The sequence below is a fragment of the Corvus cornix genome, chromosome 2 (genome assembly GCF_000738735.6).
Source record: "Corvus cornix cornix isolate S_Up_H32 chromosome 2, ASM73873v5, whole genome shotgun sequence".
Classification (NCBI taxonomy): Eukaryota; Metazoa; Chordata; class Aves; order Passeriformes; family Corvidae; genus Corvus; species Corvus cornix.
The window spans coordinates 65,125,076-65,151,414 of record NC_046333.1 but is presented as its reverse complement, the minus strand read 5'-3'; the positions used below and the strand labels follow the sequence as shown (position 1 = coordinate 65,151,414).

General features: G+C 44.7%; 1 protein-coding gene and 1 long non-coding RNA gene across 4 annotated transcripts in view; one reads left to right on the top strand and one right to left on the bottom strand.

Annotated features, from left to right (window-relative positions):
- The window catches only part of LOC120409736, a 54,379-nt gene extending 34,826 nt beyond the window's left edge, over positions 1–19,553 (bottom strand). For 2 of the 3 annotated variants that reach the window (XR_005601511.1, XR_005601509.1), the window contains exons 1-5: positions 19,466–19,553; positions 18,526–18,596; positions 5,996–6,131; positions 5,452–5,549; positions 4,475–4,597 (exon numbers count right to left, since the gene is read on the bottom strand). This is a non-coding gene — a long non-coding RNA (uncharacterized LOC120409736). The remainder of the gene's footprint in view (positions 1–4,474; positions 4,598–5,451; positions 5,550–5,995; positions 6,132–18,525; positions 18,597–19,465) is intronic. The other variant, XR_005601510.1, reaches the window with a different exon arrangement.
- On the top strand, positions 19,489–23,431 carry EDN1 (endothelin 1). Its single transcript, XM_010402865.4, has 5 exons — positions 19,489–19,572; positions 19,736–19,877; positions 20,853–21,011; positions 21,281–21,388; positions 22,146–23,431. Exons 1-5 carry the CDS (start codon positions 19,509–19,511, stop codon positions 22,282–22,284), a joined length of 612 nt encoding a protein of 203 aa, XP_010401167.1. The 5' UTR covers positions 19,489–19,508; the 3' UTR covers positions 22,285–23,431.
- The last annotated feature ends 2,908 nt before the right edge of the window (positions 23,432–26,339 follow it).

The window sequence follows — 26,339 nt, the reverse complement described above, 5'->3', positions numbered from 1 at the left end:
CTCCAGCTGGACACTTTATCTAACACCATTGCTTATGACAGCACACTGATGGATGCACGTCTCTGTGGCAGTTCACCTCCTGAGGAGAAGCAGAGCCTTTGGTAGGACTTAGCCACACTGCTCAGAGTGGGGGCGGTTTCTGTGTAGCAAATGCAAAGCTACAGGATGATAACCCAGGTCAAGGAGAGGGACAATATGGCTGGAGGTAAAGAGGGGTGGCTGGGAGAACAGAAGAAAATACAACAAATTGTTTAGCAAATAAAGAGATGCATTTGCAGTTCAAGTGACACTAAAACATCTAGAAGTCTCAGAGAAGGATAACAGTTTTGTCAATCTATTAGGAGCTTTGCTTAAAATAATTTTAATTATGATTTTAAGCATAAACCCTGCTTTAGCAGGATTCAGCATCTGTTGTTGAAACATTTTCCACCAGAACCCTTAGTTTTTACATATCTTTAGATATTTACTGCTATTGAAATAACATATGAAAAGATGCTTATCAGCCCCATCCAAAACATATTTTCTGGCATACAAATGCTTCAGTCTATTTTTGTATTTAATCATCTATAAATAAGCAGACTAAGAAATTGTCAGATAGTACACATGCAAGCCATGTGTACATCCGGTACTAATTTTCATCATGCACTCAATTTGTCAAAAAAAGAAAATTGAGCAGAATAAGCTTCCTAAGCCCATTGGGCTGAGGCAGAGTAAAGTTACAGTGGCCTATGGAAAGCAGAGCAAGAGGTCAGGCCTAGTTAGGTATTTTTCCTGATGGATTTGCAAAGGATAGCGCTTGCAAGGAGATGTGGCTTGTGAATGATGCAGCTGGAAAAATCACCTGGGGTAGACACAGCTGCAGAGTGTGGGCTCAGCCTACAGGTACAGGTTATTCTGCTGAGAAGAGACAAAAACCTCCAAAACTTGTGCTCTGCTAAAAGCCTTTTCCAGAGATAGTCCAGGCTGAGGAGACCTAACACATGCTGCCACAGCCCAAGTTACGTGGTAACCCTTTGAAGAGAGACCATGATTTATCATCACTCAGTCCTAAACTCTTTATGTCTTACAAGGTAACAAATGAAATTATTTATCTTACCAAATCCTTTCAAATCACTTTATCCCTGGAAAGCTGTCTGGAAAACCACAGAGGAGCTGTAACAGGCATGTCCACAGGCATGGGAGAAGCCAGCTCCCATTCACTCAGGCCAAGCTACTTGAAACCACAGAGAAAGACTGATAACAAGTTCTTATTTTTTGTCATTGCAAGGGCTATTAGCCATTTCTTTCTGCTCTCTTCTTCTCTCTGTCTGTGGATACCTTAATGTTGAGTTTATATGGTTCGGTTTATGCAGAGGTCATAAACAGCCTGTTCCTGCTGTAATTCCCACCACCAGCCCGCTCTGGGAGAGCACCAAGGAACAAGCCCAAGGACCAAGAAAGAGGTGAACTGCCAGAGAAAAAGGCCAGTGTGTTATACAGGAACTCCTTTGTAAGCAAGAATATTAAAAGGATAAAAATCGATTCATAATGAATTCAGGAGGCTCTCTCTACATACTTTAACTGCCTGGTATTATCTCATTGAAGAGGCGCTCCAGGCTCACTAGTACAAGTTGTTACACAAGCAAAGCACTCCAGCATTGATTTTTTTCTTGCTGAGGATTATGAATCAACGTGATTTAAGCAACTCTACTCCTGAGAGTAATGACCAGCCCCTGAAAGTTTAGCCAAGCGCAGGAGCTTTCTGGACAGAGGCAGTTTTGTATCGGTGCTTTTAATTACATTTGAAGACATGGATTATCCATTGATATTTGACCTCTAATTATATTTTTAAGAGGTGGCTCTATTGAAAAACAGTTATATTGTGAAGATGTGTGCAGAAGCTTAAATGAAAGCAATTTTTTTTTAACTGTGTAACACTTTCTCTTGAATGAGCAGATCTGAGCAGGCCAGAGGGCCAGAGGGCCCCCCCCACACCATCAGTCATTTCCTGAAGGCTTGTGAACCTGATGTGGGAGTTGTGGTTATGAGCTACGAGTGTCTAAGCTAAAATGCAAGTTGCTGCTGCCCTGGCTTGCATCTGGAGAGACTGGAAGTCTGTAATTGCACAGTGGTAGCTGTGCGGTGCAATGCTGCAGGCTCCCCTCCAACTGCATGCACATCCCATGGTTTTCCTATCAGTAGGACTGAGCTGAAGTTGCTCCAAGGCATCCAGCACCTGCCTGTTGTGCAATACTTCTTACTTAGGCAAGAGGGGGAACAAACCCTCCCTGCACAGATCCCGGAGAGCAAAAATACAAACTGTAGCTATGGAGTAAGCATTTAGTGCTGGAATCATGAACAAATTTGCTTGGCCTTGCACTTCCCACTGCAGCAATCAGCAGCTGTTTGCTGTCTGTGATGGCTGCCAAATACAGCGCCCTTTTAGAGAGCAAAGAGCCAGGCAGGGCCCTCCTGGCAGAGTTTATAGTTCTCTCTCCAGGATCCCACCACTTGCCCCAAGCTGAGAAAACTGTGAGTTTCTTTGCTGTTTATCATTTATCTCCTCTTTCCACTAAACCCCCTAGTCTCTGAGCTGTCCAGATGTGCTGATATCATCCAGGGCCTTGCATAACTTTCCTCTTGGGAAAAAAGAAAAAAAAAAAGGCTGCAGTAGCAGTTCCTATGGAAATTTATTATTTTAATAAGATCCTCTGAAGCACTCAAAAGCAAACTAACAGCTGCTCAGAGACCAGTTGTTTCCCCTGAATTCATTGAATTTCTGGGTGAGCATGGACTTTTGGAATATAAATTTGAACGCTTCTAAAACTGAAACTCAGAAAACATCCAGACCAGAAACAATATCCTGATGAAGCTGAAAACTGAATTTAGCATACAAGTCCCTGTTTTCTTTTCCCTCTGAGCAGGAGAGAAAAGATCACTGGTTTATTGCTCTGTTACTAATGGCACCAAATAACTTTAGATCTAACATAAGGAAATCTCTTGTGTTAGGGCCAAATTGCAGGGGTATGCCAGAGTTTGCATTAAGAAACCACACACATCTATTCTCTTCTGTGCTTCCTGTACAGCCTCTGCAGACTTCACTGTGCTACTTCTGACTTACACCAGCACAGGAGAATGGGAAACCAGTCCCAGTGCAGCAGGAATGACTGCAGGGTGATGAGTCTGTAAAACCTTGTGTGTCAGGAAGGAGGGATGTAAGGATCCTCCATGACAGGAACTAAGGGTCATAAAGCAGATTTGAAAATGAACTAAAGGATGTATTTTCTTCACACCAAATACAAGCGAGCCACAGAAACTGGCTGTGAGATGCCGTGAACAATAAAGCTCATCTGTTTTCAGAAAACTAGGTAACTCAGTGGAATAGGAATCCATGGAGGGCAACTACATTCAAAAGCACCACCTCTGGCTCAGGAAGTCTTCTGTGATTCATGGGGGTGTCTCACATGATTTCCTTCTCCATTCTCCCACTCCTTCCTAGAAATCTGCCTTGGACTGGTGTTGGAGTCTTTTGGTCTTACACAGCACAGGTGTCCATTCACGTGGAAAGGGATTACGTCAGCATGATATCCTTGCCATAACAAGGCATCCAGAATGCACAAGGGACTTGAATGGATGCACAAGGGATATGAAGGGGATGCACTGTAGCACCTGGGCCCTGGAAGAGGGTGAGCAAAGTGAGACAACTCCTATGAGAAGGAATTGACCCAAATTCTTATATATTTTTTGGTTTTCCATCAACTGGTTGACACAAACTCTCCAGGATCCCACTGAAGACCCTTGTGGCAAGTCAGCCATTATTGGATTTTGACTTCAAAGTCTTGCCAAAATTTCAGTGGTTTGGATTTGTTGGGGTTTTTTTAAAATACAAACAGTGCTCAAGGTTATATTTACCATGCTTAATTTAACAGTATTTGGTGCAGAGGCTGTAGAAGTTTCTGGTTTTTTCCATACACAGATGCCCCTTAAGAATCAGACTATGCTACTGCCTGGAAAAAGCAAAAAGCATCCTGTCTTAGGACCTTTTTGTGAAGATTTTTCCATGTTGTACTTTGTTTTGTTTTTCCATTTAATATGTCAGTGGACATCATGACAGGTGTGAAAAGGCTGCTTCCTTTATCTTGTACATTCAGATGGAATTTATTTCCCTATGTATCACATGTGATTGAGTCCAAAAGCTTGGTCTTACAGCAGGTCTGCAGTATAATGTCTATAGAATTTTGCCATCATCCTTCACAGGTATGCAAAGGAGTGTAACAACTAGTTACTTCCTTTGCTCACATGGAAAGTGAGTGTAAACTGTTCCAAAGCTGTGACCCTGGCAGAGTTTTATTTGTAGAAGGAAAGTGAACAAACTTGCCTGGCTGTGTGGGGAAATACCCACCTTTTCAAGTCTGGCAGTGGTGTCCTTGTGCAGGGGTGTGGGATGAGCTACTGAGGTAACTCTGTTCCTCTCTGATCCCTTGAGTGACTGTACCTGTATTGGGTCGGATCAGGCATTGCTGTCCTCCTCCTCTGCATTCGGCTCTTGCAGCATCAGACACTGACAGCAGCTGCTGTCCAACTTCCTTTCTGTGCGTTCCTCTCCAACAAACTCTCCCTGGAAGAGAAGGGGAGAAAGCTGAGGGTCCCCAAAATATTGTCTTTTCTTGTCCAGAGACAAGGAAACACCTCTGTATATTTTGCCACCTTGTAGTCAGCCTACCATGAACTCACTCACTTTTGTACACTGCAATTATGAGTGATGAGGGGAAAGGACTTTTCCAATTCTAACATGCTTAAGTCCTCTTTCTTGAGAGAAAATCTTGAGTATATATATAAAGGCACTGTTAATTCCCAAGGACATCAGATACCTATAAGCCTTGCAGGGTGCCACACAATTTTCTGAGCAGTTCCTGCCTTTCCTCTACACGAGTTTAAAGATGAACAGCAGAAGGAAGTGTATAGACCTGTCTGCCTAAAGACTTAAGCCCAGAAGAGTAACTATGGACTAATTATTCCTCTTCTGCACCAGTGTGAAATGCTTTTAAAGAGCCATTTATGATCCTGTTATTTCAGCCACTGATGGCAGAGGAAGCCAAGGAGACAGGAGGACATGCCATGGCTGGAGGCAGAGCATCTTATCCATCTTAGGGAAAAAACACAGCACCCATCTCCAGCTACAACTGACTGAACCTCCCTATGAAGGTGCCATTAGTTGAGTTGCTTCTTTCAGAGCCTCAAAACTATGTGAGCTGAATCAGGGCCTGTAAAACACATTCTCACACAGCTTTAAGTGACGATATGTTCAGTGGTTTTAGGAGGTTCTGCATCTCCCCCATATTCCAGGTCCTTAAAATATTTCACCTCAGTTATGTGACCACCTCTGCACCCATGTCCTCCTAGGGGTCTCTCCAGCTTTCTTCTTTTCCTCCCTTTCCCATCCACACCACAGCTATATCTGGCCTCACTTACCAGCTATAATTTTCTTTTCTTTTTTACAGGCTTATTTTCTTCCTCTTTTAGAACTGCATAACCCTTTGGGCCTGCCAATTGCAGTGAGGGACGAAGAGCTTAAAATAAGAGAAAAGAAGTCAGAGATATTCCTTTTTATTTATCATAAAACCCAGACTTTTGGTTTAGCCCTGAAAAACATTCACATTGGAAATCTAACACCCTTTTCCAGCAGCACCCTTAAATAAGCACAGCCACAGGTACAGTCCAGGGGGAGGAAGGAGCCAGAGCTGCCAGCTAATTACCCAGCCCACTAGGAAAGCTGCAACAAGCTCCTGAAACATGTCCAAGGAGAAAAACAACAAAAGGAAATCTGGTGGGGCTGGGAATTGACAGAGGCAGGGAAGGAATAGGTTATTTCAGGAGGATTAAAAGGTCAAAGGACTCAGTGTGGAGAAGCCAGACCAAATCCACCCAAAGCTGTTAGTATGGGATCATCTGAAAAACAAATCCAGGGGCTAATCCTTCAGCCTGCTCAGGAGAGAAGTGCATGTCAAAGATGTACCCCCTCCTCCTGCTGAGCATGTCCTCCTTCTGACTGAACTCGTGAGATGACCCTTCTCAGATGTCCATCCATCTGTGACACCACCTCATCCTTTGTCCCAGGTTTGCTCAATCCTTATATGCAAGCAAATGGAAACCTGTAGGGGCAAGTAGGAAGCCCAAGGGTGAATTCTTTGTCCCCATACTAAATACAGGCACTGTCACTCCACTCAAAAGGATGGTATATCAGGGAAGAAAATAGCAAGCCTTCCAAGGCAGTTCCTGTCTTGCCAAGTAAGAGTGTATTCTGCTTCCCAGGTGCATAGTAGAAAAGATGTGATGAAGAGTTGTGTGACCATCCTAAGGCTGTGAACCTCCCTGGTGGATGTCCCTCACCTCAAAGATGTAAAGAGAAATACCAAGAACCGTTTACTCCACACCTAACAAACTAAGTGGAGCTTTTCAGTTCCAATCCTTAATGCTGCCCGCACACAATATTGCCCTTAATAATGTCCTCACAGTCAAGGATAGGAGACAGCTCTATACCCTCCATGGCATCCTTTGCTCCACAGATGTCTCTAACAGTTGTTCTTGCCACACACACCAGACTTTTCACACTGCTCAGGTTAGCAAAATAGGCTGCGGCGCAGAAAAGTAATAGGCACCTGCTCATGACCCATGAGCCTGCCCACTTCGTTTTTCTCTTTTAGCACTTCAGTCTGAAGGGTATAAACTTGGTTACATTTCCTTACAGACACAAATTCTCTAGAAGACAGGGCTTTTCAGCATCCTCAAAGCAAAACAACTCATGGTTTTCTTTGGGATGCAGCTTTGAGAGAAGATGTCTCAGGCAGGTCTGGATGAAGCCTGTATGTGAGGTCTGGATGAATTGCAGACATGCCTATCGCTGTGGAGGGATCCTTCCAGTTCTAGCTGTGTCTCCTCTGCCTAATACCTGTGTGAGAAGGCTTTGCTGCCTCTGCCGCGCCGGGATGGCACTGACGTGACTGGTGGCATCTCCCGCGAGCAAAGCCCAGCCCGAGGCTGCGGCTCCCGGCTCTTGGCACCGGGCGGCAGATCCAGGCACCACCTAGAGGCACTCGGGCTGTAGTAAGGCTGGAGAGGTCAGCTCTTTTCCACCACATTAACAATGTAGTACGACGTCTATCACTAAAGCTAAGAGCCTCAGCATTCCCATTTTCCTGTTCCTTATTTTATCAAAACAAGTTGATTAGTTTGAACAATAAATGCAGGTCTGGAAGCCCTCAGGGAGAGAAAGCTGTGGGCAGATCCCCTGGGAGGGGAAATTCAGCCCACAGCAAAAAGAGTCCTGTGGGACAGTTTAATTGGTGTTTCTCCATAATCCAGGCAAGATGTGCTCAGTTTGCCAGCAGCTTGGTTTAGGCACTTTTTTGGTGAAAGTCTCAGCCTCGATTTTTAGCCATTGAACAAAAGCAGGTTTCTGTAATTGCTTTTTGTGGTCATCCACAACATCCCAGCTTTTTAGTCTTGAACAGTGAAGCAGCCCCCCCAGGCCAGAATTGACCAGGATTGTAGCACTACTGAGGGAAAAATCTATTTCTCTTTTCTCTTCCGAAGCCAGTTCCTTTGGGAACTAGATACTGAGCTGTGGTACTGATTCCCTGCACTGAACCACGTGGGCTCCTATCCTTGCATCTGGATTAGCTCTCCAGAACACGGTGAACTAGTGCCCTCAGAAAACAGATTCACGTGTCTTAACTTCCTACCACCTTCTCATTTTTGTCTTTCCAGATTGTTCTTCTTTTCTTTTGCAACCTCTTTTTCCGCTATAAACCTGTTGCTGGCCCCTCCCAAGTAGGAACTTAAAAAATAATTGCTAGGTCTACAAAGGCAGAGGTGGTTTTGTTTGTTTTATGCCACGGGGTATGTGTCATGAAGTTTATTGCACCACTGAAGGTCGTTACTATAATGAAGTACCTCTCCATAATAGGAACTGGAGACAAGCCTTGGATCTTTTTGTGCCTCCAAGTAGCTATTTTCCTACACTTGGTCTCCCCGACCAGGGAGAAACTTTCTAAGAAATATCAATGGCCACTTTTAAGATCCAGAACAGCATCCTGTCTAATATTTCTAACATACTCAGACATACAAAAACATCACTAAACCCTTGTGGTGAGAGAACCACACCTCTGACAGATCTGAATGGAGATAAGAAAAATATTTCCTGAAACTCATTAGACTAAGATCAAACCACCTGAAAAAGGAGAAGTGTCCTCTGCTCAATGAAACTCCTGAGCTTTGGATTTTATATGATAGGGGCACACTCCATAAGAGGTAAGTGGCCTAGCACGGTGACCATATGCACCTGTGAGCTCAGAAACATGAATTTCCTTTCTCCGTATTCCCAAGAATGCAATACCTCAAGAGATGTTTGAAATCCTTCTGTCACCTGCACTTTGTCATGTACTGGCACCCCACAAAAGGACACGCATCTGACCTTGATGCTGCAGACACTTGAGCATGTGCCTAAAGATATTCTCAAAGCCAGTCAAGCTGGTCATGCAGTTAACACCACTGAGCACAAGTTACCTGTTCAAAATGAGCACTGCAGCAGGGACCTTGCAATTCCAGCAGCTACATGGATCTCCTGTTGGAACTGTCTCTCTTGAGTAGCCCTCCGCATATGTGTGTTTCTTCCTTGGGTCCTGTTCTAGTGCTTGACTCCCTAAATTTTTCTCTTTCTTACCACTTTTTTTTTTGTTGTTGTTGCTCTGGGACTAACTTAAATGTCAATGTTACATTACAGAGAGGATACAGCACTTTGTAATTCCTTCATTGCTTAGCTGTATTTCTCATGCCATGGGGCAATGTGTTTGCTTCATGACTCTGGGCTGTCAAATAACCTTTGAGAAAACCATGCCCTTGCTGATAAGACCAAAGAAATGAAAAATGAAAAAAAAAAAGGGCTTTGGCAGAGCAGTTTCTATTGCATGCACTAATCAGTGCCTTCTTTTGCTGCAGTGTACTTTGCTACAAGGAAATGCCTGGCAGGTTCGCTATCTCAAAGCAGCATTTCACCTACTGTAAATGTTCATCAGAAAGAGAATGAGGAGATGGAGCTCCAGTTCCACGGGCCCTACGAACTGGTCTCTTTTGGGAAGGTCTCCCACTGCGGCCCACCACAGGGCCAAGTTCTCTGCCCTCCTGCTTGCAGCTTTGGAAATGGGCAGTGCTGGCCCCACTTGCTGATTTCCCAGTATTTCACACAGCACAGAGCCACTTGCAAGGTCCAAGAAGCCAGCCCCTTTATTGCAACTGAGCTTTCACCCATTTATGTTCTGTACAGCACACATGGCAATGGTGGCACAGGCACAGCAAGCAAGGTCTCAGCTGAAGATAGAACCACAAAGAAACACAGAATATTTGGGGTTGGAAGGGACATTTAAGACCATCCATTTCCAACTCCCCTGCCACTTCTAGGGCTGGGGCATCCACCATTTCTCCAGGCAACTTGTTCCAATGCCTCACCACCCTCATCATAAATAATTTCTTCCTTATGTCCAACCTAATTCTACCCTTGCAGTATATAATTGTTGCCCCTTGCCTGTCACTACAGGCCTTCGTAAGAAGCCTCTCTCCATCTTTCTTACAAGCCTCCCTTACATATTGAAAACACACAGTAAGGTTTCCCCAGAGATGAAAAGATGATTGTTTCCAGTAAAAGTCTCTTTTTGCTACAAGAGTTGGAAATCCTACCTTCTCGTTATAAGGAATATCATACACAGTTCCAAGTAAACTTCAAGGAAAACAGGATGCTATTTCATTCAAGTATCACAACTGATATTTGTATTAAATGAAAGAGTGGAAAAATTGTGAATACTAATGAGAGCAAAGGGTAGGTGGCCTTAGGTGGCCTGCTTCTTCCTATTCTTGTAACAAGGGTAAGTGGATGGAAACGAAACACACATCTGCTAATGAACATGGCGTAATTTTGCTAGAAAAGGGAAGTGAGGATTTCTTTTTTGCCTGATCCTAAACCATTTTCCTGTCAATATAAGTGGGTTTTGAGAGGATCACTTTGCCTTGCTGCTTTCTATTTCCACTTTGCCAGGGAAACAAGCAAGCTGCAAAGAAACAGACAAAGCTCTGAGCTGTGTCACATGGCCCAATTCAAAGAAGGAAACTCTTTGAATCATCAAAGGAAGCAGGGGGTTTATTTCTTTTTTCCATTATGCAAGATAACACATTTTCAAATTTACTGCCAGCTCCAATTCTTCTGGGAAAAGAGGGAGTTCTGGGAACTAGTAGCTGAAGTAAAGTTAAAAACTTGGTGTCGGGATCAAAATTCTTGGGAAAGGAGGCCTTTCTGTTCCTTGCACTTGGCCTGGATATCTACCCAATTAAGTTTCATTGTCCTAGAGAAAAGTGTGATTTAAAAGCCCTTTTAAAAACTAGGAATAAAACTATATGGATAACTAACCACTGAAATGTGTTGGAAACACAATGCTAAACTTCGTTGCAGTCAGGTTTGGACCCTCCTTACAACTCTGCCCTCCTAAAACTAAAATGAAACTGCTTTCACTCTATTTCAGATGGTGTGAGACCAGTTTAGCTTTTCAGAAAGATGCTTTCACTTGAAAACGGAAATATATCTACAAGAATTTGAAGGAAGCTGAGATGTTCTGTCAGCTGATGGTTTGACCTATACTGTGTGATATATACAGTTCCTATTTTCAAAAGATTCATCCTAGACCCATTGTAAGAAGCTGGTTGTTCCTGTTGAAATTGAAACCAACGCTACAGTTTTACAGCATAATGCTGTTAGGGCAGGTGGAATATGTATGTCTTTAAATAAGAAGAAGACATTATTAAAAACTGTGAAGAGATGGTAAATGTTGGGGAAAATTGACAGTAGGAAGCAATTCTTAAGGCTCACATACAGTTATGCCAATGGTAACAGGGTAAGTCCAGCTCATCTAATTGGAACAGGATTAGTCAAAGGACGATGCATATACAGTGCTAGTGGCAATGGTGGAAAAGTCTTCATCATCCACAAACTTTGTCAGAGCAGAGACTGGCATTCACTCTGCACAGCGCTACACCATCAGAGCAAAAGTCCCTGGGGATACCTCTCCTACAGAGGCTTCCTCCATTTCAGCTGAATGCCTACAACTATAATGCTAAATGCTTAGCGAAAACTGAGGAAACTGCATTGCCTTTTTTTGACATAGCAAGCAAACCTGCTTGAAACAGTAACAACAGAAAGGTCTGGCTGCAGGCACCAAGACTGCAGTGGAGTTCCCAGGGGCACCAGCTCAGGCTCTGACAAGAAGTTAAAATGGAAATGGCTGGTGAAAAATTCATAATAGAGACATGCCTCAAGGACACTTAGTGAAAACAGCCAGAAATGCTGGCCTCATTCCTATATGCTATTTGTCATGTATGTCAAATATTGACATACAGCCCTGTCAGGCATCTTAGTTTTTTAGCTGTTCTTAGGAACCTGGAGACATTTATAGCCCCTTCCCTTGCAGTGGTGCCTCATCCCCACACATTTCCCAGGCACTTCGTGGTGTGCTGGGGCAGTGCCGATGCCGCAGGTGGCATGCACACTTCAGAACAGGCTTGTTCTTGCAACTAAAGGCAGGGGGTGGAGTCTGTAAGGTAATCTTAGCTCAGTGCTGGGGCATCATCTATCCTCAAGCTGCTATTCCTGTTTTCTTGGCCTTGACAGGTCACAAAATCTCCTTGTCAGTGTCACCAATGAGTAATTGCCGTAACAAACCCTGGATCTGTGTGGCCCATATTTTGCCCAGACATAGAGGAGATATTTTAATGTGTATATGTCCCTTGCAAAAGAGGAGGGTGTTCCTCTTATTGTCCCTTTGTAAATAAGAAGGAGAGTTTCTGAATTTTATTTTTTTTTTAATAACTGTAGTTAATCTAGAGTTTCTCTCCTCTGTCAACTTTCAGTGTAATTTGTTCAAGCTGAGACCGGGTGCAAGAAACAGCTGGAGCATGTTTAGTGCAATGTTTCCTCCCAAAGCTGCCTTCTCCTGGGAGAAACAAGGGCAGATGAAGACTAGAAACTGCAGCTGAAAAGAGATGATCAACACTTCCTTTACAGGCAAAGTATGATTTGGTCAAAAAAATAGACAAGCATCTGCCTAAATGGACAAGTAGATCTTTAGTGCTAGAAGCACTGGTTTGTAATGAGGCTGCTTTCCTGTCCATATTCCAGGCAGTCACAGACAGAAGTGTAATGCTAGGGAATTTGGGAACAAAGCAAATACCTGGAACAAGTAACAGGAGAAAACCAAACCCACACCTATGGCTCAGGCCACATCTAAACCCGTGGTGTGTCCTAGCCCATACTCATTTCTCTTACAAAGAAAAGACTGGAGCCAGAAACCCGCTCATCAAACCCCAGGCTCTAAACAGAGGGGCAAAGCAGTCGCAGAGGGGCCACATGTTCTTGGCCAAAGGACTGTGCTGTAAAGAAAGTTTGACACCATTCTTGGAACAATGCATTTTTCTAATTACTTTCATTTCATCAAGGCTTTTATGCACTCAGTAAAGGGTAGAGCCAGCCAGTTCTCAGAAATCTGATGATGTGAGTCTTTGGAGACTCATCCAAAGGTGGAGCAGGCCACAGGACAGGTGGAAAAACTAGGCATCAAAAGTCAATTAAATTCATTAATTCAAAGAAGCATCTCTGAGCAAACTGCAGGAAGACATCACAAGTGCCTTTTCTGAGCAAAGCAACATAAAATCCAAGTGATGGACAAATCAAAACAGAAAAAAATGCCAGTTTTAATAAACAAACCTCTGTGTACTGGAAAGGCTGATAACGTAACAGGCAGGATACAGGACATGGTTTCGAGGAACTCAGCCCATTTCTCTACTCCCTCAGCAGTTTCTGAGGGAATCCTGGAAAAGTCACCAACTTGGATTCATCCCCAGCTAACTCTAGACATTAAGAAGAGGACGGTGCCTAAATTTAGGACAGTCAGCACCTTAGGCCCTTTTCCATACTCCAGAGGGCAATTCAGACACCAGGTGAATGAACCAAGATGTTCATTTAGTTTAGAAACCATATCTGCTCTCTGGTGGCACGAGTACTGTCCTCCACACTTCAATTCCCAGCTCTGGACACTGGGATGGCATCACTGATTCTTTGCCAAGGCCACGGGAAAGTGATTATTATTAAAGAACATGAAACCCTGAAATGCCCTATTGATAGGAGCAAGGTATCAGTTAGAGCAACTGCTCTTAGTGATTTTCTTGGGAAGATTTTCTAATTGGAAGCATTGGGTTTGAGTTCCTTGAAAGCCAGATTTGCCAAGAAGTAAGTAAAGAAACCTGATAAAGCACATTTTCCACTAACTGTTATTTGCAAATAAGTGTTCTGTCACATGCTGCTGCATTCACAGAAGAGGTTATATATGAAACTAGATCTGGTCTTCTACAAGTGACGCTTTCTGTTTTGTATTTTCCTTTTCTTTGCTAAGGCCTTCTGTTGAAGTTCTTGCACTAATCCCTTGTATTTATAGATGATAATCTTTATATAGTTAAACTCTTACTTGCATAACTCATTCTTAAGAGACTGATTATCAACACATGTAACCTTTTGGCATCTTTTCACACTTCTAGAAGACATAGCTCATGCTGATTGTATTTTGAACTTGAGTGGACTTGACAGAATGGAGCTGAAGGCCATGCAGATATATTTCTTTTTTTCCAAAACAAACTTGAGAGTCCAAGAATAGCTATGAGAATATATCACAGCCCTGTGGGATCAACCCAGCATTTTGTGTCTGACATGGCTGAAGGTGGATGTGTCTGCAAGAGACCAGGCATAAGACAGAGAGCTCCTTCTCCAGAATAGCTCCCAATCTAAGACTTTCTAGGCCAGAAGTAAGGTCTTTGCCTTACAACTTCTACTAATGTTGACACTAACATGAGAATTGGGTCAATTAAAAACCTAAATCCAACTTAAGCACCACAGTATTAATTGCTTGTAACACCAAAGGGTTATGGCTTGAATTCCTTTGGGGCCTCTGTGTGCAGGATCCTGAACTACTACAGCAGAAATGGTCACCCATCTGAGCCACCCTGGCACCTCACAGGACACTCCCTTGGCAGTACCAGGCACCCTGTCACCTACACAAGACCTGGGTGGGAGGGCACAGGTCACCTGCCCATGTTCCACTCACAGAGACTAACCTTTTGCCTTGCTCCTGTTACTCTGTTTGCTGCTCCTGCACAAGAGCAAATGCAGAGTAAAGATGGAAACAGGAGGAACTGCTACAGCTTGCTGGGACAGCGGATAGCCAAGTGCCTCCAGTGCCCCTGTGGTTCACTGCAGGGGGAAGTGAACACTCTTTCTCCCACAGTATCAAGGCAGAAATGGACAGCTGAAGTAAGGGAGAAGTTCCTGTTAGCTCTCACCTAAAAGTTACATGGATTCTTTATTCCCAGGCTATTTAGCCTTTCCCTTTTCCCACCTGATGTTTCCCTCATTTTAAAAATTATTTTACTTCCAGTGAAATATTTTCCTGTTGCTTGCAGTTCTTTGTTGTGGAAAGTATAAGTGGGAGGAAGGTTTCACAACAGGTTTCACCCTCTGAAACCTGGATCTCTGCAAACCATCTTATTTGTGTTTCTGGCAATAACACTTTTAGCCCTGGGAGAAACTGTGAAATTTTCTCAGTAAAGTTGGCTTTCTTATCTATTTCAGCTCTGAGTTTGATTTTTTGTATTTTAAATGGTATCTAGTCACTGCCACACAGTGTCAGGACCTGATTGGTCTGGAAGAGCTTTCTTTTCTTATCTGATGGAAGCTTTTCTGTATCAAGGATCATATAGCTGCAACTTTCCTCCCTAGTTTAAATACAATTTTGTATGCGGAGTGAATTTTGGAAAGAAATTGATCATTGGTGGTATTGGACAGGATCCGTTTGGGCCACGTGTTACAAAGAAGTAGGGCTGAGGTTGCTGGATCAGTGGCTGTCCTTACTCCTCTCCTCGGCACTTTAAGAAGTCCACACCTGTATTGTGAGACAGGCACCCATGTCCTTTGATAAACCTCACTAACTGGAGATGGGGAGAAATGAAGAAAGCTGGTTTGCAAGAAATTAGACTTCTGCCCAAGGACTCTCAGAGCTGTAAGAAGAATTAAATCCTTTATAGGGCTGGGTAGTGACAGATGAGAATAAGGTAATTTCCAAGGGCTCAAATTACCATGGCATGCTAGAATGGTTCGGGTTGGAAGAGACCTTTAAGATCATTCCGTTCCAAGCCCCTGACATGGACAGGGACGCCTTCCACTAGACCAGGTTGCTCAAAGCTCCATCCAACCTGGCCTTGAACACTTCCAGAGACCGGGCATCCACAGCTTCTCTGGCCAACCTGTTTCAGTGCCTCACCCCTCACAGTAAAGAATTTCTTCCTATTCTAAACCCACCCTCTGTCAGTTTAAAGCCATTCCCCCTTGTTTTATCACTACATGCCCTGGTAAAAAGTCCCTCTTCAGCTTTCTTGCCCCCCTTGATATATTGAAGGGCTGTTCTAAGGTCTCCCTGAAGCCTTCTCTTCTCCAGGCTGAAGCACTCTCTCAGCCTGTCTTCACAGAAGAGGTGCTCCATCCCTTGAGCATTTTCATGGCCTCTTCTCTATTTTCTCCAACAGGTCCGTGTCCTTCCTGTGCTGGGGACCTCAGAGCTGGACGCAGCACTGCAGGTGGGCTCTCACCAGAGCAGAGCAGAGGGGCAGAATCACCTCCCTTGACCAGCTGCCCGCATTGCTTTTGATGCAGCCCAGAATGCGGCTAGATTTCAGGGCCGGAAGTGTATGTTGCCAGCTCATATCAAGCTTCTTGTCAACACCCCCTGTCATTGAATCACAGAACCACAGAATATGCTGAGTTGGAAGAGACCCATCAGGATCATCGAGTCCAACTCCTGGCCCTGCACAGGACACTCCAAGAATCACACCATGTGCCTGAGAGCATTGTCCAAATGCTTCTTGAACTCTGTCCGGCTTGGTGCTGTGACCCCTTCCCTGGGGAGCCTGTTTCCATGCTCAACCACCGTCTGGATGAAAAAAAACCCAAGTCCTCCTCAGGGCAGCTCTCAATCCATTCATCCCTCAGCTTGTACTTGGGCTTGGGATTGCCATGACCCCCATGCAGGATCTTGTGCTTGGCCCTGCTGAACTTCATGAGGTTTGCATGGGCCCACCTCCCAAGCCTGTCCAGGTCCCTCTGGATGGCATAGTTAGCTCTTTGACTTGCACGTTATGTAAAAAATTTGCATCTTGCATAGAAAGGGGCACTGGTGGATAAGACAACCCCTGAGAGGAAAGTAAGGTGCAAGAGGGGCAGCAAGGGAAGCAAAGGGACAAGTTATACAACTTTCACTTAGTTGAGAATAGTGTTTCAAATCTGCAGAAAACAGCATGTTGCTCCCCTTGTTCCCTAGACAGAAAGCCACAGTTCTACAATCTCCTTTTATTGTTTTGCTGATAAGCAGGCATTTTTGCATTTTTGACACTAAACAAAACATCCTTTAGAAAAGTCGGTGCCATAGCCTTTTCCAGCTGGAAAGTTACAACCAAAGGCTGGGTGCCCAGCTAATTTTTTGTCCCTTTAACATAATGTCTCAGAGGTGGCTGCCCAAGGTGCTCCAGCTAGAAAGGGACAAAGCCTGCTGCAGGAGTAGTCAGCTTCAGCTCCTGCTTCCACCCTTGTCCACATGGGCAGCAGTGCAAATATGGTGCAAAATTCCCAGCTCTCAGGGTGATCTGGCTTGGCGTGCACCGGGATGACTCGTGGAGTACCTGACTTTGTATTTCCATCCTGCAAACACTGGACTGCTAGCCAAAGTTTAGCCCTCTTCAGCAGATTTTATAAGGTCCCTATTTTGACCCCTATTGTTAGACTCCTCCTTTAAACAGCTTTAAAGTGAGCAAATTTTCCTTCTTTGACTCCCAAAGGATATTTCTGCATGGAACAAAGCTGAGCCCGGTACCTCCCAGTCTCCAAGCAAGGGTCAGGATTACCCGTTCCTGGGGAAACCCACCTCCTGGCCTGGCAATCCTGGCAGCCTGAAACGACCCACCCAGTCCACTGGTAACAAACTGAACTTATCAGTTTTTGCATTACTCAAGCAACGGGAATAGCTTGATTCTGGTTAGTCCCAAGATCTGAAAGTGGAGCTATCGAAAATCGCTGAATCAGAGGAAATGGATCTCTGACAACAATAATATTTATGAATTCTTATGAAAATTGCTGAAGATGTTTTTGTTTAAAAAAAAAAAAAGTGGAAAAGAACAATACCTTCAGAAGTGCCTGCGATATGTTTGTGCCTTGTTACTCAGAGGAAACATGCATGCTAACAAAATACTTTCTGACAAGGCATTTTGACAAAGCTGAAAATATCTTACACCAATGTGAGTCATTTTGGCTTCAAGAGCACATCTTAGAAAAAGGAATCTCAGGAAAAAAAGTCTAAATAAGCTCTGGCATGAAAGACAGTCTTCAAGTGACAGGCCTAGAAAGGCTACACATATTTGTACTCAATACAGAACGATTGCTATCTTTCAACCCACACAACTGCTTCATGTTTTTTTCCTTTTTTTTTTTTTTTTTTTTTAATGACAAGAAAGAAAAAAAAATCACCTAGTTTCTTTGCTAACTTTTGGACCGATAAAGTTCATTACTTCAGAGGGCTGCGATTACTTTTTGTATGTCGCTGTGTGACCTCTGCTGGCAGATTCTTATCATGACTGCAGCAATTCACACACATAGGTACGGATACATTGGCATTCCCGTAAGTCCCGCCCTACATACACAAGGAGACATAATACATAAGACGATATAATCTCTGCTCTGGAAAATAGACTCCCACACTGGAAAGGTGTGGGGGGAAAAAAAAAAATTGTATAACCCAGCTTACTCCACTCACAGATGTTTTACAGGGCAGTTTTTAGAGTACCTTTGATAAATAGATATGACCATCTCAGGATGGGGTCACGGGTGTTTATTCAGCATAATGGTCTAAATGTTCATTATTGCTCGGAAAGCCCCTACACTTCATCCTGTTAGAAGCAGGGAGGTTACACCGAGGAAAGGATTAGTCTCCACTTGCATTCCTTTCTTGTACTCCTCATACCATCTGCTAACAGCCATTGTGGGAGAGAGGATACCAGCTAAATGGACCTTTATTCTGACTCAGCACGGCTGCAGACAGTCTGTCCGCTATGATAGAGCAGCACAGTATAATTTGATACTTTAAAAAATGGTCATTCACCTGACAGATCACAATGCAACTTGCACTTAACAGCCTCGCTCTTTGTGATATCCAAGGTCATTTCTATTATTACAGCACAGTGCACGGAAATTCCACAAATACCAAGAGAGTCTTATCTATTTATCATAGGTGAAATTGGCACACTTTATAGCACAACGGCTCTGCGGCGGGTCACAGGCATTTGAGTTCACTTAAGTTTATATTCAGGGGCTGGCTCCCTCAGCTGGGAGCTCGCTGGATTCCATGGATGTATATATACCTGTGATGGCACTGCCGCAGCCACTCCTCAAGTGTCCAGGTTCCACGCTGACTCTGCTCCTTGATACGAGGCTGCAAACATAAACATGCCAGAAAAAAAGACCTTGCCAGAATTAGCGGTGAGAGCCAAAGGCAAAGGGCAGGCACGGATCTTCCCTCCTTCCCTCCCTGCCTGGCTTTACACCTGCTCACCCCTAAAACACGCTGTGTTTAGCACCTTGCTTTACCATGGCAGAAAAGGGAGATTATAACCCAATGCTCCGCTGCTGCTGCCAAACACAAAACGCTTGAGACCCCAGAGCACGAGGGGAGCAGGCCGGAGTCCAACACAGTCAGGCATCCTTCATCCCTCATAAAAGACCCCCGCATCCCACTGCTGGGTTCTCCCCAAAGCAGTAGCAGGAGCAGCAGGCCCAGAGCCCCAAGCCCTGAAGCCTTAAAGCACTGAAACCATGAAGCGCTGAACCTTGAGGCCCTGAAACCCTGAAGCCCTGAAACCCTGAAGCCCCGCAGCCCTGAATCCCTGAATTCCCGAATCCCAGAGCCGCCCTCAGGTGCGACGCGCGGGCAGGGCGCCCCCTGGCGGCCCCCGGCGCGCCCCTCCCTGCCCCCGGGGCGCCCTCGGCCCCCCCGCCGCCGCCGCCGCCGCCCCCCGCTCTTGAAGTTTGCAGGCGATTTCCTTTCCAGCCCGGCCTTATCTCGGCCCGCACGTTGCCGCGCGGTGACTAATAGGAGAATAACATTGTCTCGGGATAAAATAGCGCCGGGGCTGTTTACCCGCTCCATGGGGGTTCGCTATAAAAAGGCGCCGGGGACCGCCGCGCCAGCCAGACGCGCCGGGGCGCACCGAGCCGCGCCACGCAGGGCACCCGCCACGGCGCTCCGTCCCCACGCCGGGAGGCACTTTCTCCGCTTTTTCCTCGCCTTTTATTAAGTTTTACCCTGTTTCCTCTCACTTCTTCCATCCGCCCTCCGCCGCCTGCTATGGATTATTGCCACATGATCGTCTCGCTGCTCTTCGTGCTCTGCCCGGGGCTGCTGCCGGCAGGTAGGTGCCGGTCCGCTGCCGCTCGCCCCCACTCGGGTCCGGCCCCGCGGGGGGCTGCGGGGAGGGGTGCCCGAGGGATGCCGCGGGAGGGGATGCGCGGGTGCGTTGCCTTGCCTTGCCTTGCCTTGCCGCGGGTGCTGAGCTCTGCCGCTCTCTCCCGCAGCCCCCGGAGCCGAGGTGGACGCCGCGCCGCCCCCCGCCGCCGCCGCGCACCGCCGCGCCCGGCGCTGCTCCTGCTCCTCGCTGATGGACGAGGAGTGCGTCTACTTCTGCCACCTCGACATCATCTGGATCAACACCCCCGAGTGAGTGGAGTGGAGGGGTTTCGGTAGTTCCCCAGCGCCGGGTTCCCCTTGGGTTAGAAAGAAAGGGAGGGAGGTGTGAAGGCGAAAATTAAGAACCACAACCCCCCTGCAGAGATGGGAAGGGGAGGAAAGAATAGCTATTTGCACAATTTCTCCTACTGCTTTACCTCCCTGCTCCCACTTTTCTGACACATTTAGCAACGAAGCTGTTCACCAGAAGAAAGCAAGCAGGGTTTGGCCACCTAGATTGGGCAGATAGCTCCTAATAGCCCTAACACACCTGCCTTCCTTAAGTCTGGGCAGCAGTATTTCCTTTAGGTGCTGCTCAGCAAAGGCTGCAGGATACTTTTCGCTATGAATCAGAAGCAGACAAAATGCCAAAGGCATGATTTTGCCAGCCTGAATTTGAGCGGTTTTCTTTCTGACAAGTTAGGAGGTTGGAAGGAATACTTTGACACCGGGTGGCTCTAGCTGCCTTTTACTGCTCTCTGCTGCAAATTGATGCGTCCCACGTGCCAATAGGATTATGCACAGTATCCATTTCTACACTCTCCTCACCAAAACGTAGTGAGCTGGAGGCTCATCTAACGCTGCAAACACTGGTGATTTCTTCTGCTGCTGGGTTTCCTCTGAGCACAGAGGATCTTTTCCTCACTTTTACTGCTTCTTTCAGTGTTGGCAGTAGCCAAAGTTCAAAGAGATGAGGTTTTATTGCTTTCTATTGCACAGGGAGGCACAGCAGCCTTGTGAAATCACAATTAAAAGGTCATTATCCTTGTCAGTAGCCATGCTAATGAATATGTTGCATGATCATCAGAAGCATTTGCGTGGAAACTGTGACTAACGAGGCATTCCCAATCCCACAACCTTTACTCGTGCAATCAATGCCATTGATAAGATTGCCCAAAATACCCCACAGTGTTTTGAAGCCACAGAATTATTTGAAAGACTTTCATGTTGTCTCTTTGATCGTAGGAAGACTGTTCCGTATGGTCTTGGAGGCCCTTCTCGACCCAGAAGATCACTGAAGGACATGGTGCCAGAGATGCTTGCTGAACCAAGCAGCAGATGCCGATGTGCCAACCAGAAGGACAAGAAATGTTTGAACTTCTGCCAGACAGGCAAAGATCTCTGGTGCGTCTCTTGTTGCTACTCTTTAAAAGGCAATGCATGTGAAAGGGATGGACTGTGGTGCACTTACTCATTTTGGAACTTGCTGAGCAAATACTCTCCCCAAAGCTTTGCCTCCTACCTGAGTGCTCAGACTGCTATGATACATAATATGGCTTGGCCCAGAAAGATTGCTTATTACATGCCTTGAGAAGTGGTTGATGAGATGCCTCACCTTGCGGACTGCAGACTTGGCTTTTTTTTTAACAGCAGCACCTTTTCCCTTTTAACAGGGCTCAGTCCACAGTGGAGAAAGCCTCACGGCACCGCATCAAAGCCGGCAATTGCATTGGACCCGAGTGCATGAACCGACAGCTTGTTGACAGCAAGAAAATGAAGAGGTGAGTTTCTTCTCATCCTGTTGTAGTTCCCCGGAGCAGCAATAGAGAGCACAGTTCACCTGCCTTCAGGTCATCCTGGGCTTAGCTGGTGGTTTCAGCCTGAGTTATGGAGGAATCAGTGAGGATATTTTGAGGGCTTTTCTTCATGCTCTGGGTTTTTAGCTTGTGAGGACACGGGTGCTGAGCTCAGCCTGCTATCTTCTGCTTGCATTCAGTGCTCAGTCATATATGCCCATGGAAAAGTATGGAATACAGAAGTTTGCCCATACTAAAGAAGACTCTTTAGTGCTACAAGCAGAACAGAACTTACGGGAGCAGGGCAGCCTGATAATATTGAATGAGACTTAGGCCCTGGAAGTCTTAAATAATTTTTTGAAAGTGGCGCTTGCTTACTTACTTGAAAAAATGCACCGATTCATTGGAAGTAGGATCGGGTTTACCTGAAAGAAACAACACAGAGGAAATAAAAAACCCACTGGAGACCTCCTGACTGGCTACTTAAGGAAGTCTTGGGCATCTATATTTGAGTGCACATTTTAATTTAATGTTTGCATTGAAATTATGAATACAATATTTCAACTATCTTAAGTTAGCCTAATTCTAAGAGAGGTATAGCAAACAGCAGTTTATTAGGATCCCATGGCAGAAATCTAGACTGAGGTTTATTTAATCAAAAACTAAATTTTTTCACACTTCATCATCACAGCCATATTTCTTCATTATCACAACCATAAATGTTCATTTCTTGTTTTTGCAGGCTGGAAGCCATTGGTAACAGTATCAAAGCTTCCTTCAGGATCGCGAAGCTGAAGGCTGAGCTCCAGAAAGGGCGAAAGCTCAAACATAACCGGGCGAACAAGAGGCAAAGCGTCCGGGAAAGCCTGAAAGCATCCTAGTGGGAAGATCACCTGAATCTTTCTCCACAGTGCTTGCGGACAAAGCATCACGAAAACTCTGTCTTGACTCCAAAATTCCATGATGGAGAAGGGTCCCTCTGTCCAAGTGTTTGTGCAGTGGAGCAAAATGCTAAGGAAGTCCTGTATTTGGAGATATAAAGACAAAGGATTTCATCATTTTGGTATTCAGGTGGATGGGTAGAAGGGCTGAAGGGAAATCTGCAGTAACATACATGAAAAGCCATCTGTCTGAAGAAACATTTGAATACTGCTTCTGGAAAGTTACCCATCAATTGAGCAGCTTTCAGGGTCTACATCAAAAGCATCTTGCAAGGAGGACTTCACAGATGTGCTTAGCAAGGACAAAAAGCTAGATCTGAGTGTACAAACTTCAAAGCAAAGAACTCTACCTTTTGATTAAAATGCAAAAATGAAAGCCACAGTGCTACTTTAATCAGGACTTACTGCATATATACATGTCTACCTCGCGTACTGTTTGTTGCACTCCTGCTAGAGTATTTTTACACCTTGTTATTGCCTTTACTAATCAGCTGCAACCCTTTGCCTTTTTTCAGAAGTCTAGTTTACTTGTACAACCAGAGTTATCTGAATGTGGGTTAGGCACTCTGGTTGTTTGCATAGTCAAAGTCCTTTGGCTTTGGATACCAAAGGACTGTTCAACATAAAATAAGTTAGAGGACACTACTAAGTTTCCCATAACAAGGATATTTGGTCAACTGAAGTTCTAATAATAGATGTTGTTGTGTCTTACATGCTACCAAAAATGCACTGAAGTGGGGATGTACCAGAGGCTGTTGCAAGATTTATTGAGGGCCTTGTTGGGTGGAAATGCATTGAGACAAAGGGTTGTTTTGAATTAAGTCAAAAGGCTAATATTGGGTGAATGTTTATAGCAGTGAATTTGTTCACATTGTTGAATTTACAGACGAGTTGAATCTTATGTGCTTATTTTTGTGTCATGTATTTATATTCACACAAGTTCTTCATTATATTTACCATGTTGAATACACATTGAAGTAGGCCATATTGGTCTATGCATGTTTTACGGATTTCTGTATGAAATTGGGAAATGCTTTATGCCTATCAAGGTAAATATCTTCAGAAATAAATATTTTTAATTACTGTATTGGCTTGTTTTTCCTTAGTCTGTGGCTCCGTGATCATGGAGGTGGATTGCCCCATGTACAAAGCTGACCTGGGTGAAGTGTGTGCACAATTGCCTTTCTGTCAGATAATCCAGATCACGGCAGTGAAAGTTTGTGCTAGATGTGAGACAGCAGAAGATACTTGTTCTAGCTGCAAGCTTGCTCATCAAATCTTCATGGCAAACTCTAAATTGGACAAATGAATTTATCCTGGAGCAGTCTTCTCACGTGTCTGATGTCTTTTTCACCCAGCAGTACAAATTATAGTGTTGGATGTACTATAGCATTAAAATATGGGCAGTAAGGGTTTGGGTATAGATGAACTAAGGGGGAAAATGCACACAGCGGAAAATGTGTGGGCTGTACTGAACTAGCAAATGTTACTTTTTACTATGTTATACTAGAAATTTCAGCTCATTGCATGCAAGTTAAAGATGGAGATCTCAATGGAACCTCAATGGGCCCCAAGCCCAGGAAAGAGCTAGATCAATAGTTAAATTTTCACGTTTCCAAACATTGGCTTTAAATGGTCATACCTAGAAAGATGCTTAAAGCAAATAAATGGATTTAATAATCTCTGATCCTATAGGGGGGAAAAAAAGCACAAGAGTTAATCCATGGACAAAACTGAGTGGTTTGAGTTTTTTTAAAACAGAACTTAACAAAGAAGTACAATACAAGGAGTGTGACCCAAACACCGAAATAGTCACCATAGAAAATTTCTGAAATTGTTCTGGATTTCTTGTCAATATTCATAATATTGATAGTAAAGCCCATATTGTGTTTCCTTCACACTGTTCTGCTATGCTTTGGAGCAGTAATTCAGCAGGGAAATGACATTGCTGGCAATCCTGGTCTGACAGGAGTGCCTGGCCCAGGCAGCGGGAAGGAACTGGGAGCCCCTGTGCTTCTGCAAGGCAGGATGCAAAGCCGGAGCTGTCCTTTGATCTCTACATCACCCGCGCTGACTGCTCGGGATGCGCCTGGGTCAGTGACCTCTGTCAGGAGTGAAGAGACCTCACTAACGCTCCCTGGTTTTCCATTTCTTGCCCTGCCAGTGGTTGCCTTTGGCAGGGAAAATAAACAAGCAAGTAGTTGGGATGCTGCCTCTCACTCAGCCAAAGTGGCCGGTGAGCAGCTGGTGTGGGATGTCCCTGATAGGGAAGGGGCTGCGCATCAACATCCCCATCCCAGTTGCTCCTGTTTCCTCTCCTAGGAAAGAGTGTGAGGAGAGGATCAGTTCTGAGAGTGGAAGAGCATTGCAGCAGTGTCTGTGCTCTTATTAAGGCTGGTTATTTGGATTTTGTAGGTGGCCGGCCTAAATGATGCTGTGGGTGGGCTTTAGTAGCCCAAATTCCTGGCTATCTGTTTAAGAGATTCTTGAGACACCATCCTAAAAATAAACCTGTTCCTTCTAGGGTTTACTCTGTTCATGCCTGGAGTCAAAAGCTGGCTTCCATTCTCCTTTCCTTCCCAGTAAACTGCATCTGCTGCTTGCTCATGCTGCAGCTTTGTGTAGTGATGGGCACTCACTGGCCTTTAGGCATGCCACGGGTTTGGCATGGTCCCTAGAGTTGTGCAAAGTAAGAGCCTGAGCCTCAATCAAAGAGCACGAGGAGGGCACTATGCCCTGATGGCAGGGGCTTGCAGGATTTGGGAAGAGTGGCAGGAGCTGTTTCATGCTGCTCAGCTGGCTTCAGGGACCTGCTGGTGTAAAGCAAGGGTGGAAGGGGATGCACTGCTGCTTCTGCACTCCCTGCCCCCCACACACACTGTTTGCCTTGTGGCATAAACTGCAGCTTACCCTGATTTGCAATAATGGGCTAGATTGAAAAAACAGAGTTTAGCAGTCTGTTTGTCTCATTGCATAAGCAAAAGGGAACATGAAGTATTTTATCTTAAGTTTGGCTCATGCACAATTACCAGGGTCTGTCCCAGAAGTTTGCTCCTTCTCAAAGCTCTATGGCAGAGAGAGATTCACTAATGTAGGCTAGAGTCCCTGGTGAGAAAAGAGAGGCATAATATGTGCTGGGATTTATGGCACTGAACACAGAGCAGTGTAAAAGTACATTCTTACTTATAATAAACGACCTGAGTGAAAAAACATTCTACCTGAAGCCAAAGGAAACATTGTGCTGACTGCAGATGCAGGGCTGCAGAGTCAAGGCTCTTGTTCTTCTAACTAGAGCTAATCTCACTTCTCTGAAAAAGGGAACCTTCCATGACCATGATCTATCTCCTAGTGTGAGGTTCTTCTAATCCAGGATAAAAGTTGAGAAGCATAAAGGAAAGTGTATAGGGAAGAGGGACACCACTTTCCAGTGTGGCCCAAAAAACACCTGACATATGACTGAAATTCCATCTCACACCAAGAGCAAGGAAAAGCTCAGTTCCTGAGCCATTATCAAAGTGTATCTCCCTCTGATTTTTCTTGAGTTCAGTATGGCCATTTCTGGAACTGGAAAAGGTTTCACAGGAAAGGACAACTATTCTCCAAAATTAGGCTTGCTGTACTTATTTTTATTCAATGCTGACTTTAGTTCTTTCTTTCTCAGCTGGTTTATTTTCATTTTCTCTGGATAAAGGCTATTTTGACTATAGATCAAAACAAGGTATACAATAAAACAAAGCTCTGACGTGTGAGTCAGGCTTCAAGTCAGGAAAATACTACAATGCTACTGAAATTCTTTCCATCTTATCTACATAATTCTGACCTAATTTTTCCAGAAATGGCGACTCTAATCTGTACCACATTATCATGAACTGCCCCCAAATAATTCTTGCAGGATGTCCTAATGTTGCCTATAGAAGTTACCAAATACCAGCCTCTTTGTTCATGTTTCCTTACGTTAGGATAAATTTAGCCACCACAACACATTTCTATATTTA

Coding starts and splice junctions, on each gene's coding strand:
- EDN1 (XM_010402865.4), top strand. CDS start 19,509: ATGGATTATTGCCACATGATCGTCTCGCTGCTCTTCGTGCTCTGCCCG. Junction 19,573..19,735: donor CCCGGGGCTGCTGCCGGCAG/GTAGGTGCCGGT, acceptor TCTCTCCCGCAG/CCCCCGGAGCCGAGGTGGAC. Junction 21,012..21,280: donor CAGACAGGCAAAGATCTCTG/GTGCGTCTCTTG, acceptor CCCTTTTAACAG/GGCTCAGTCCACAGTGGAGA.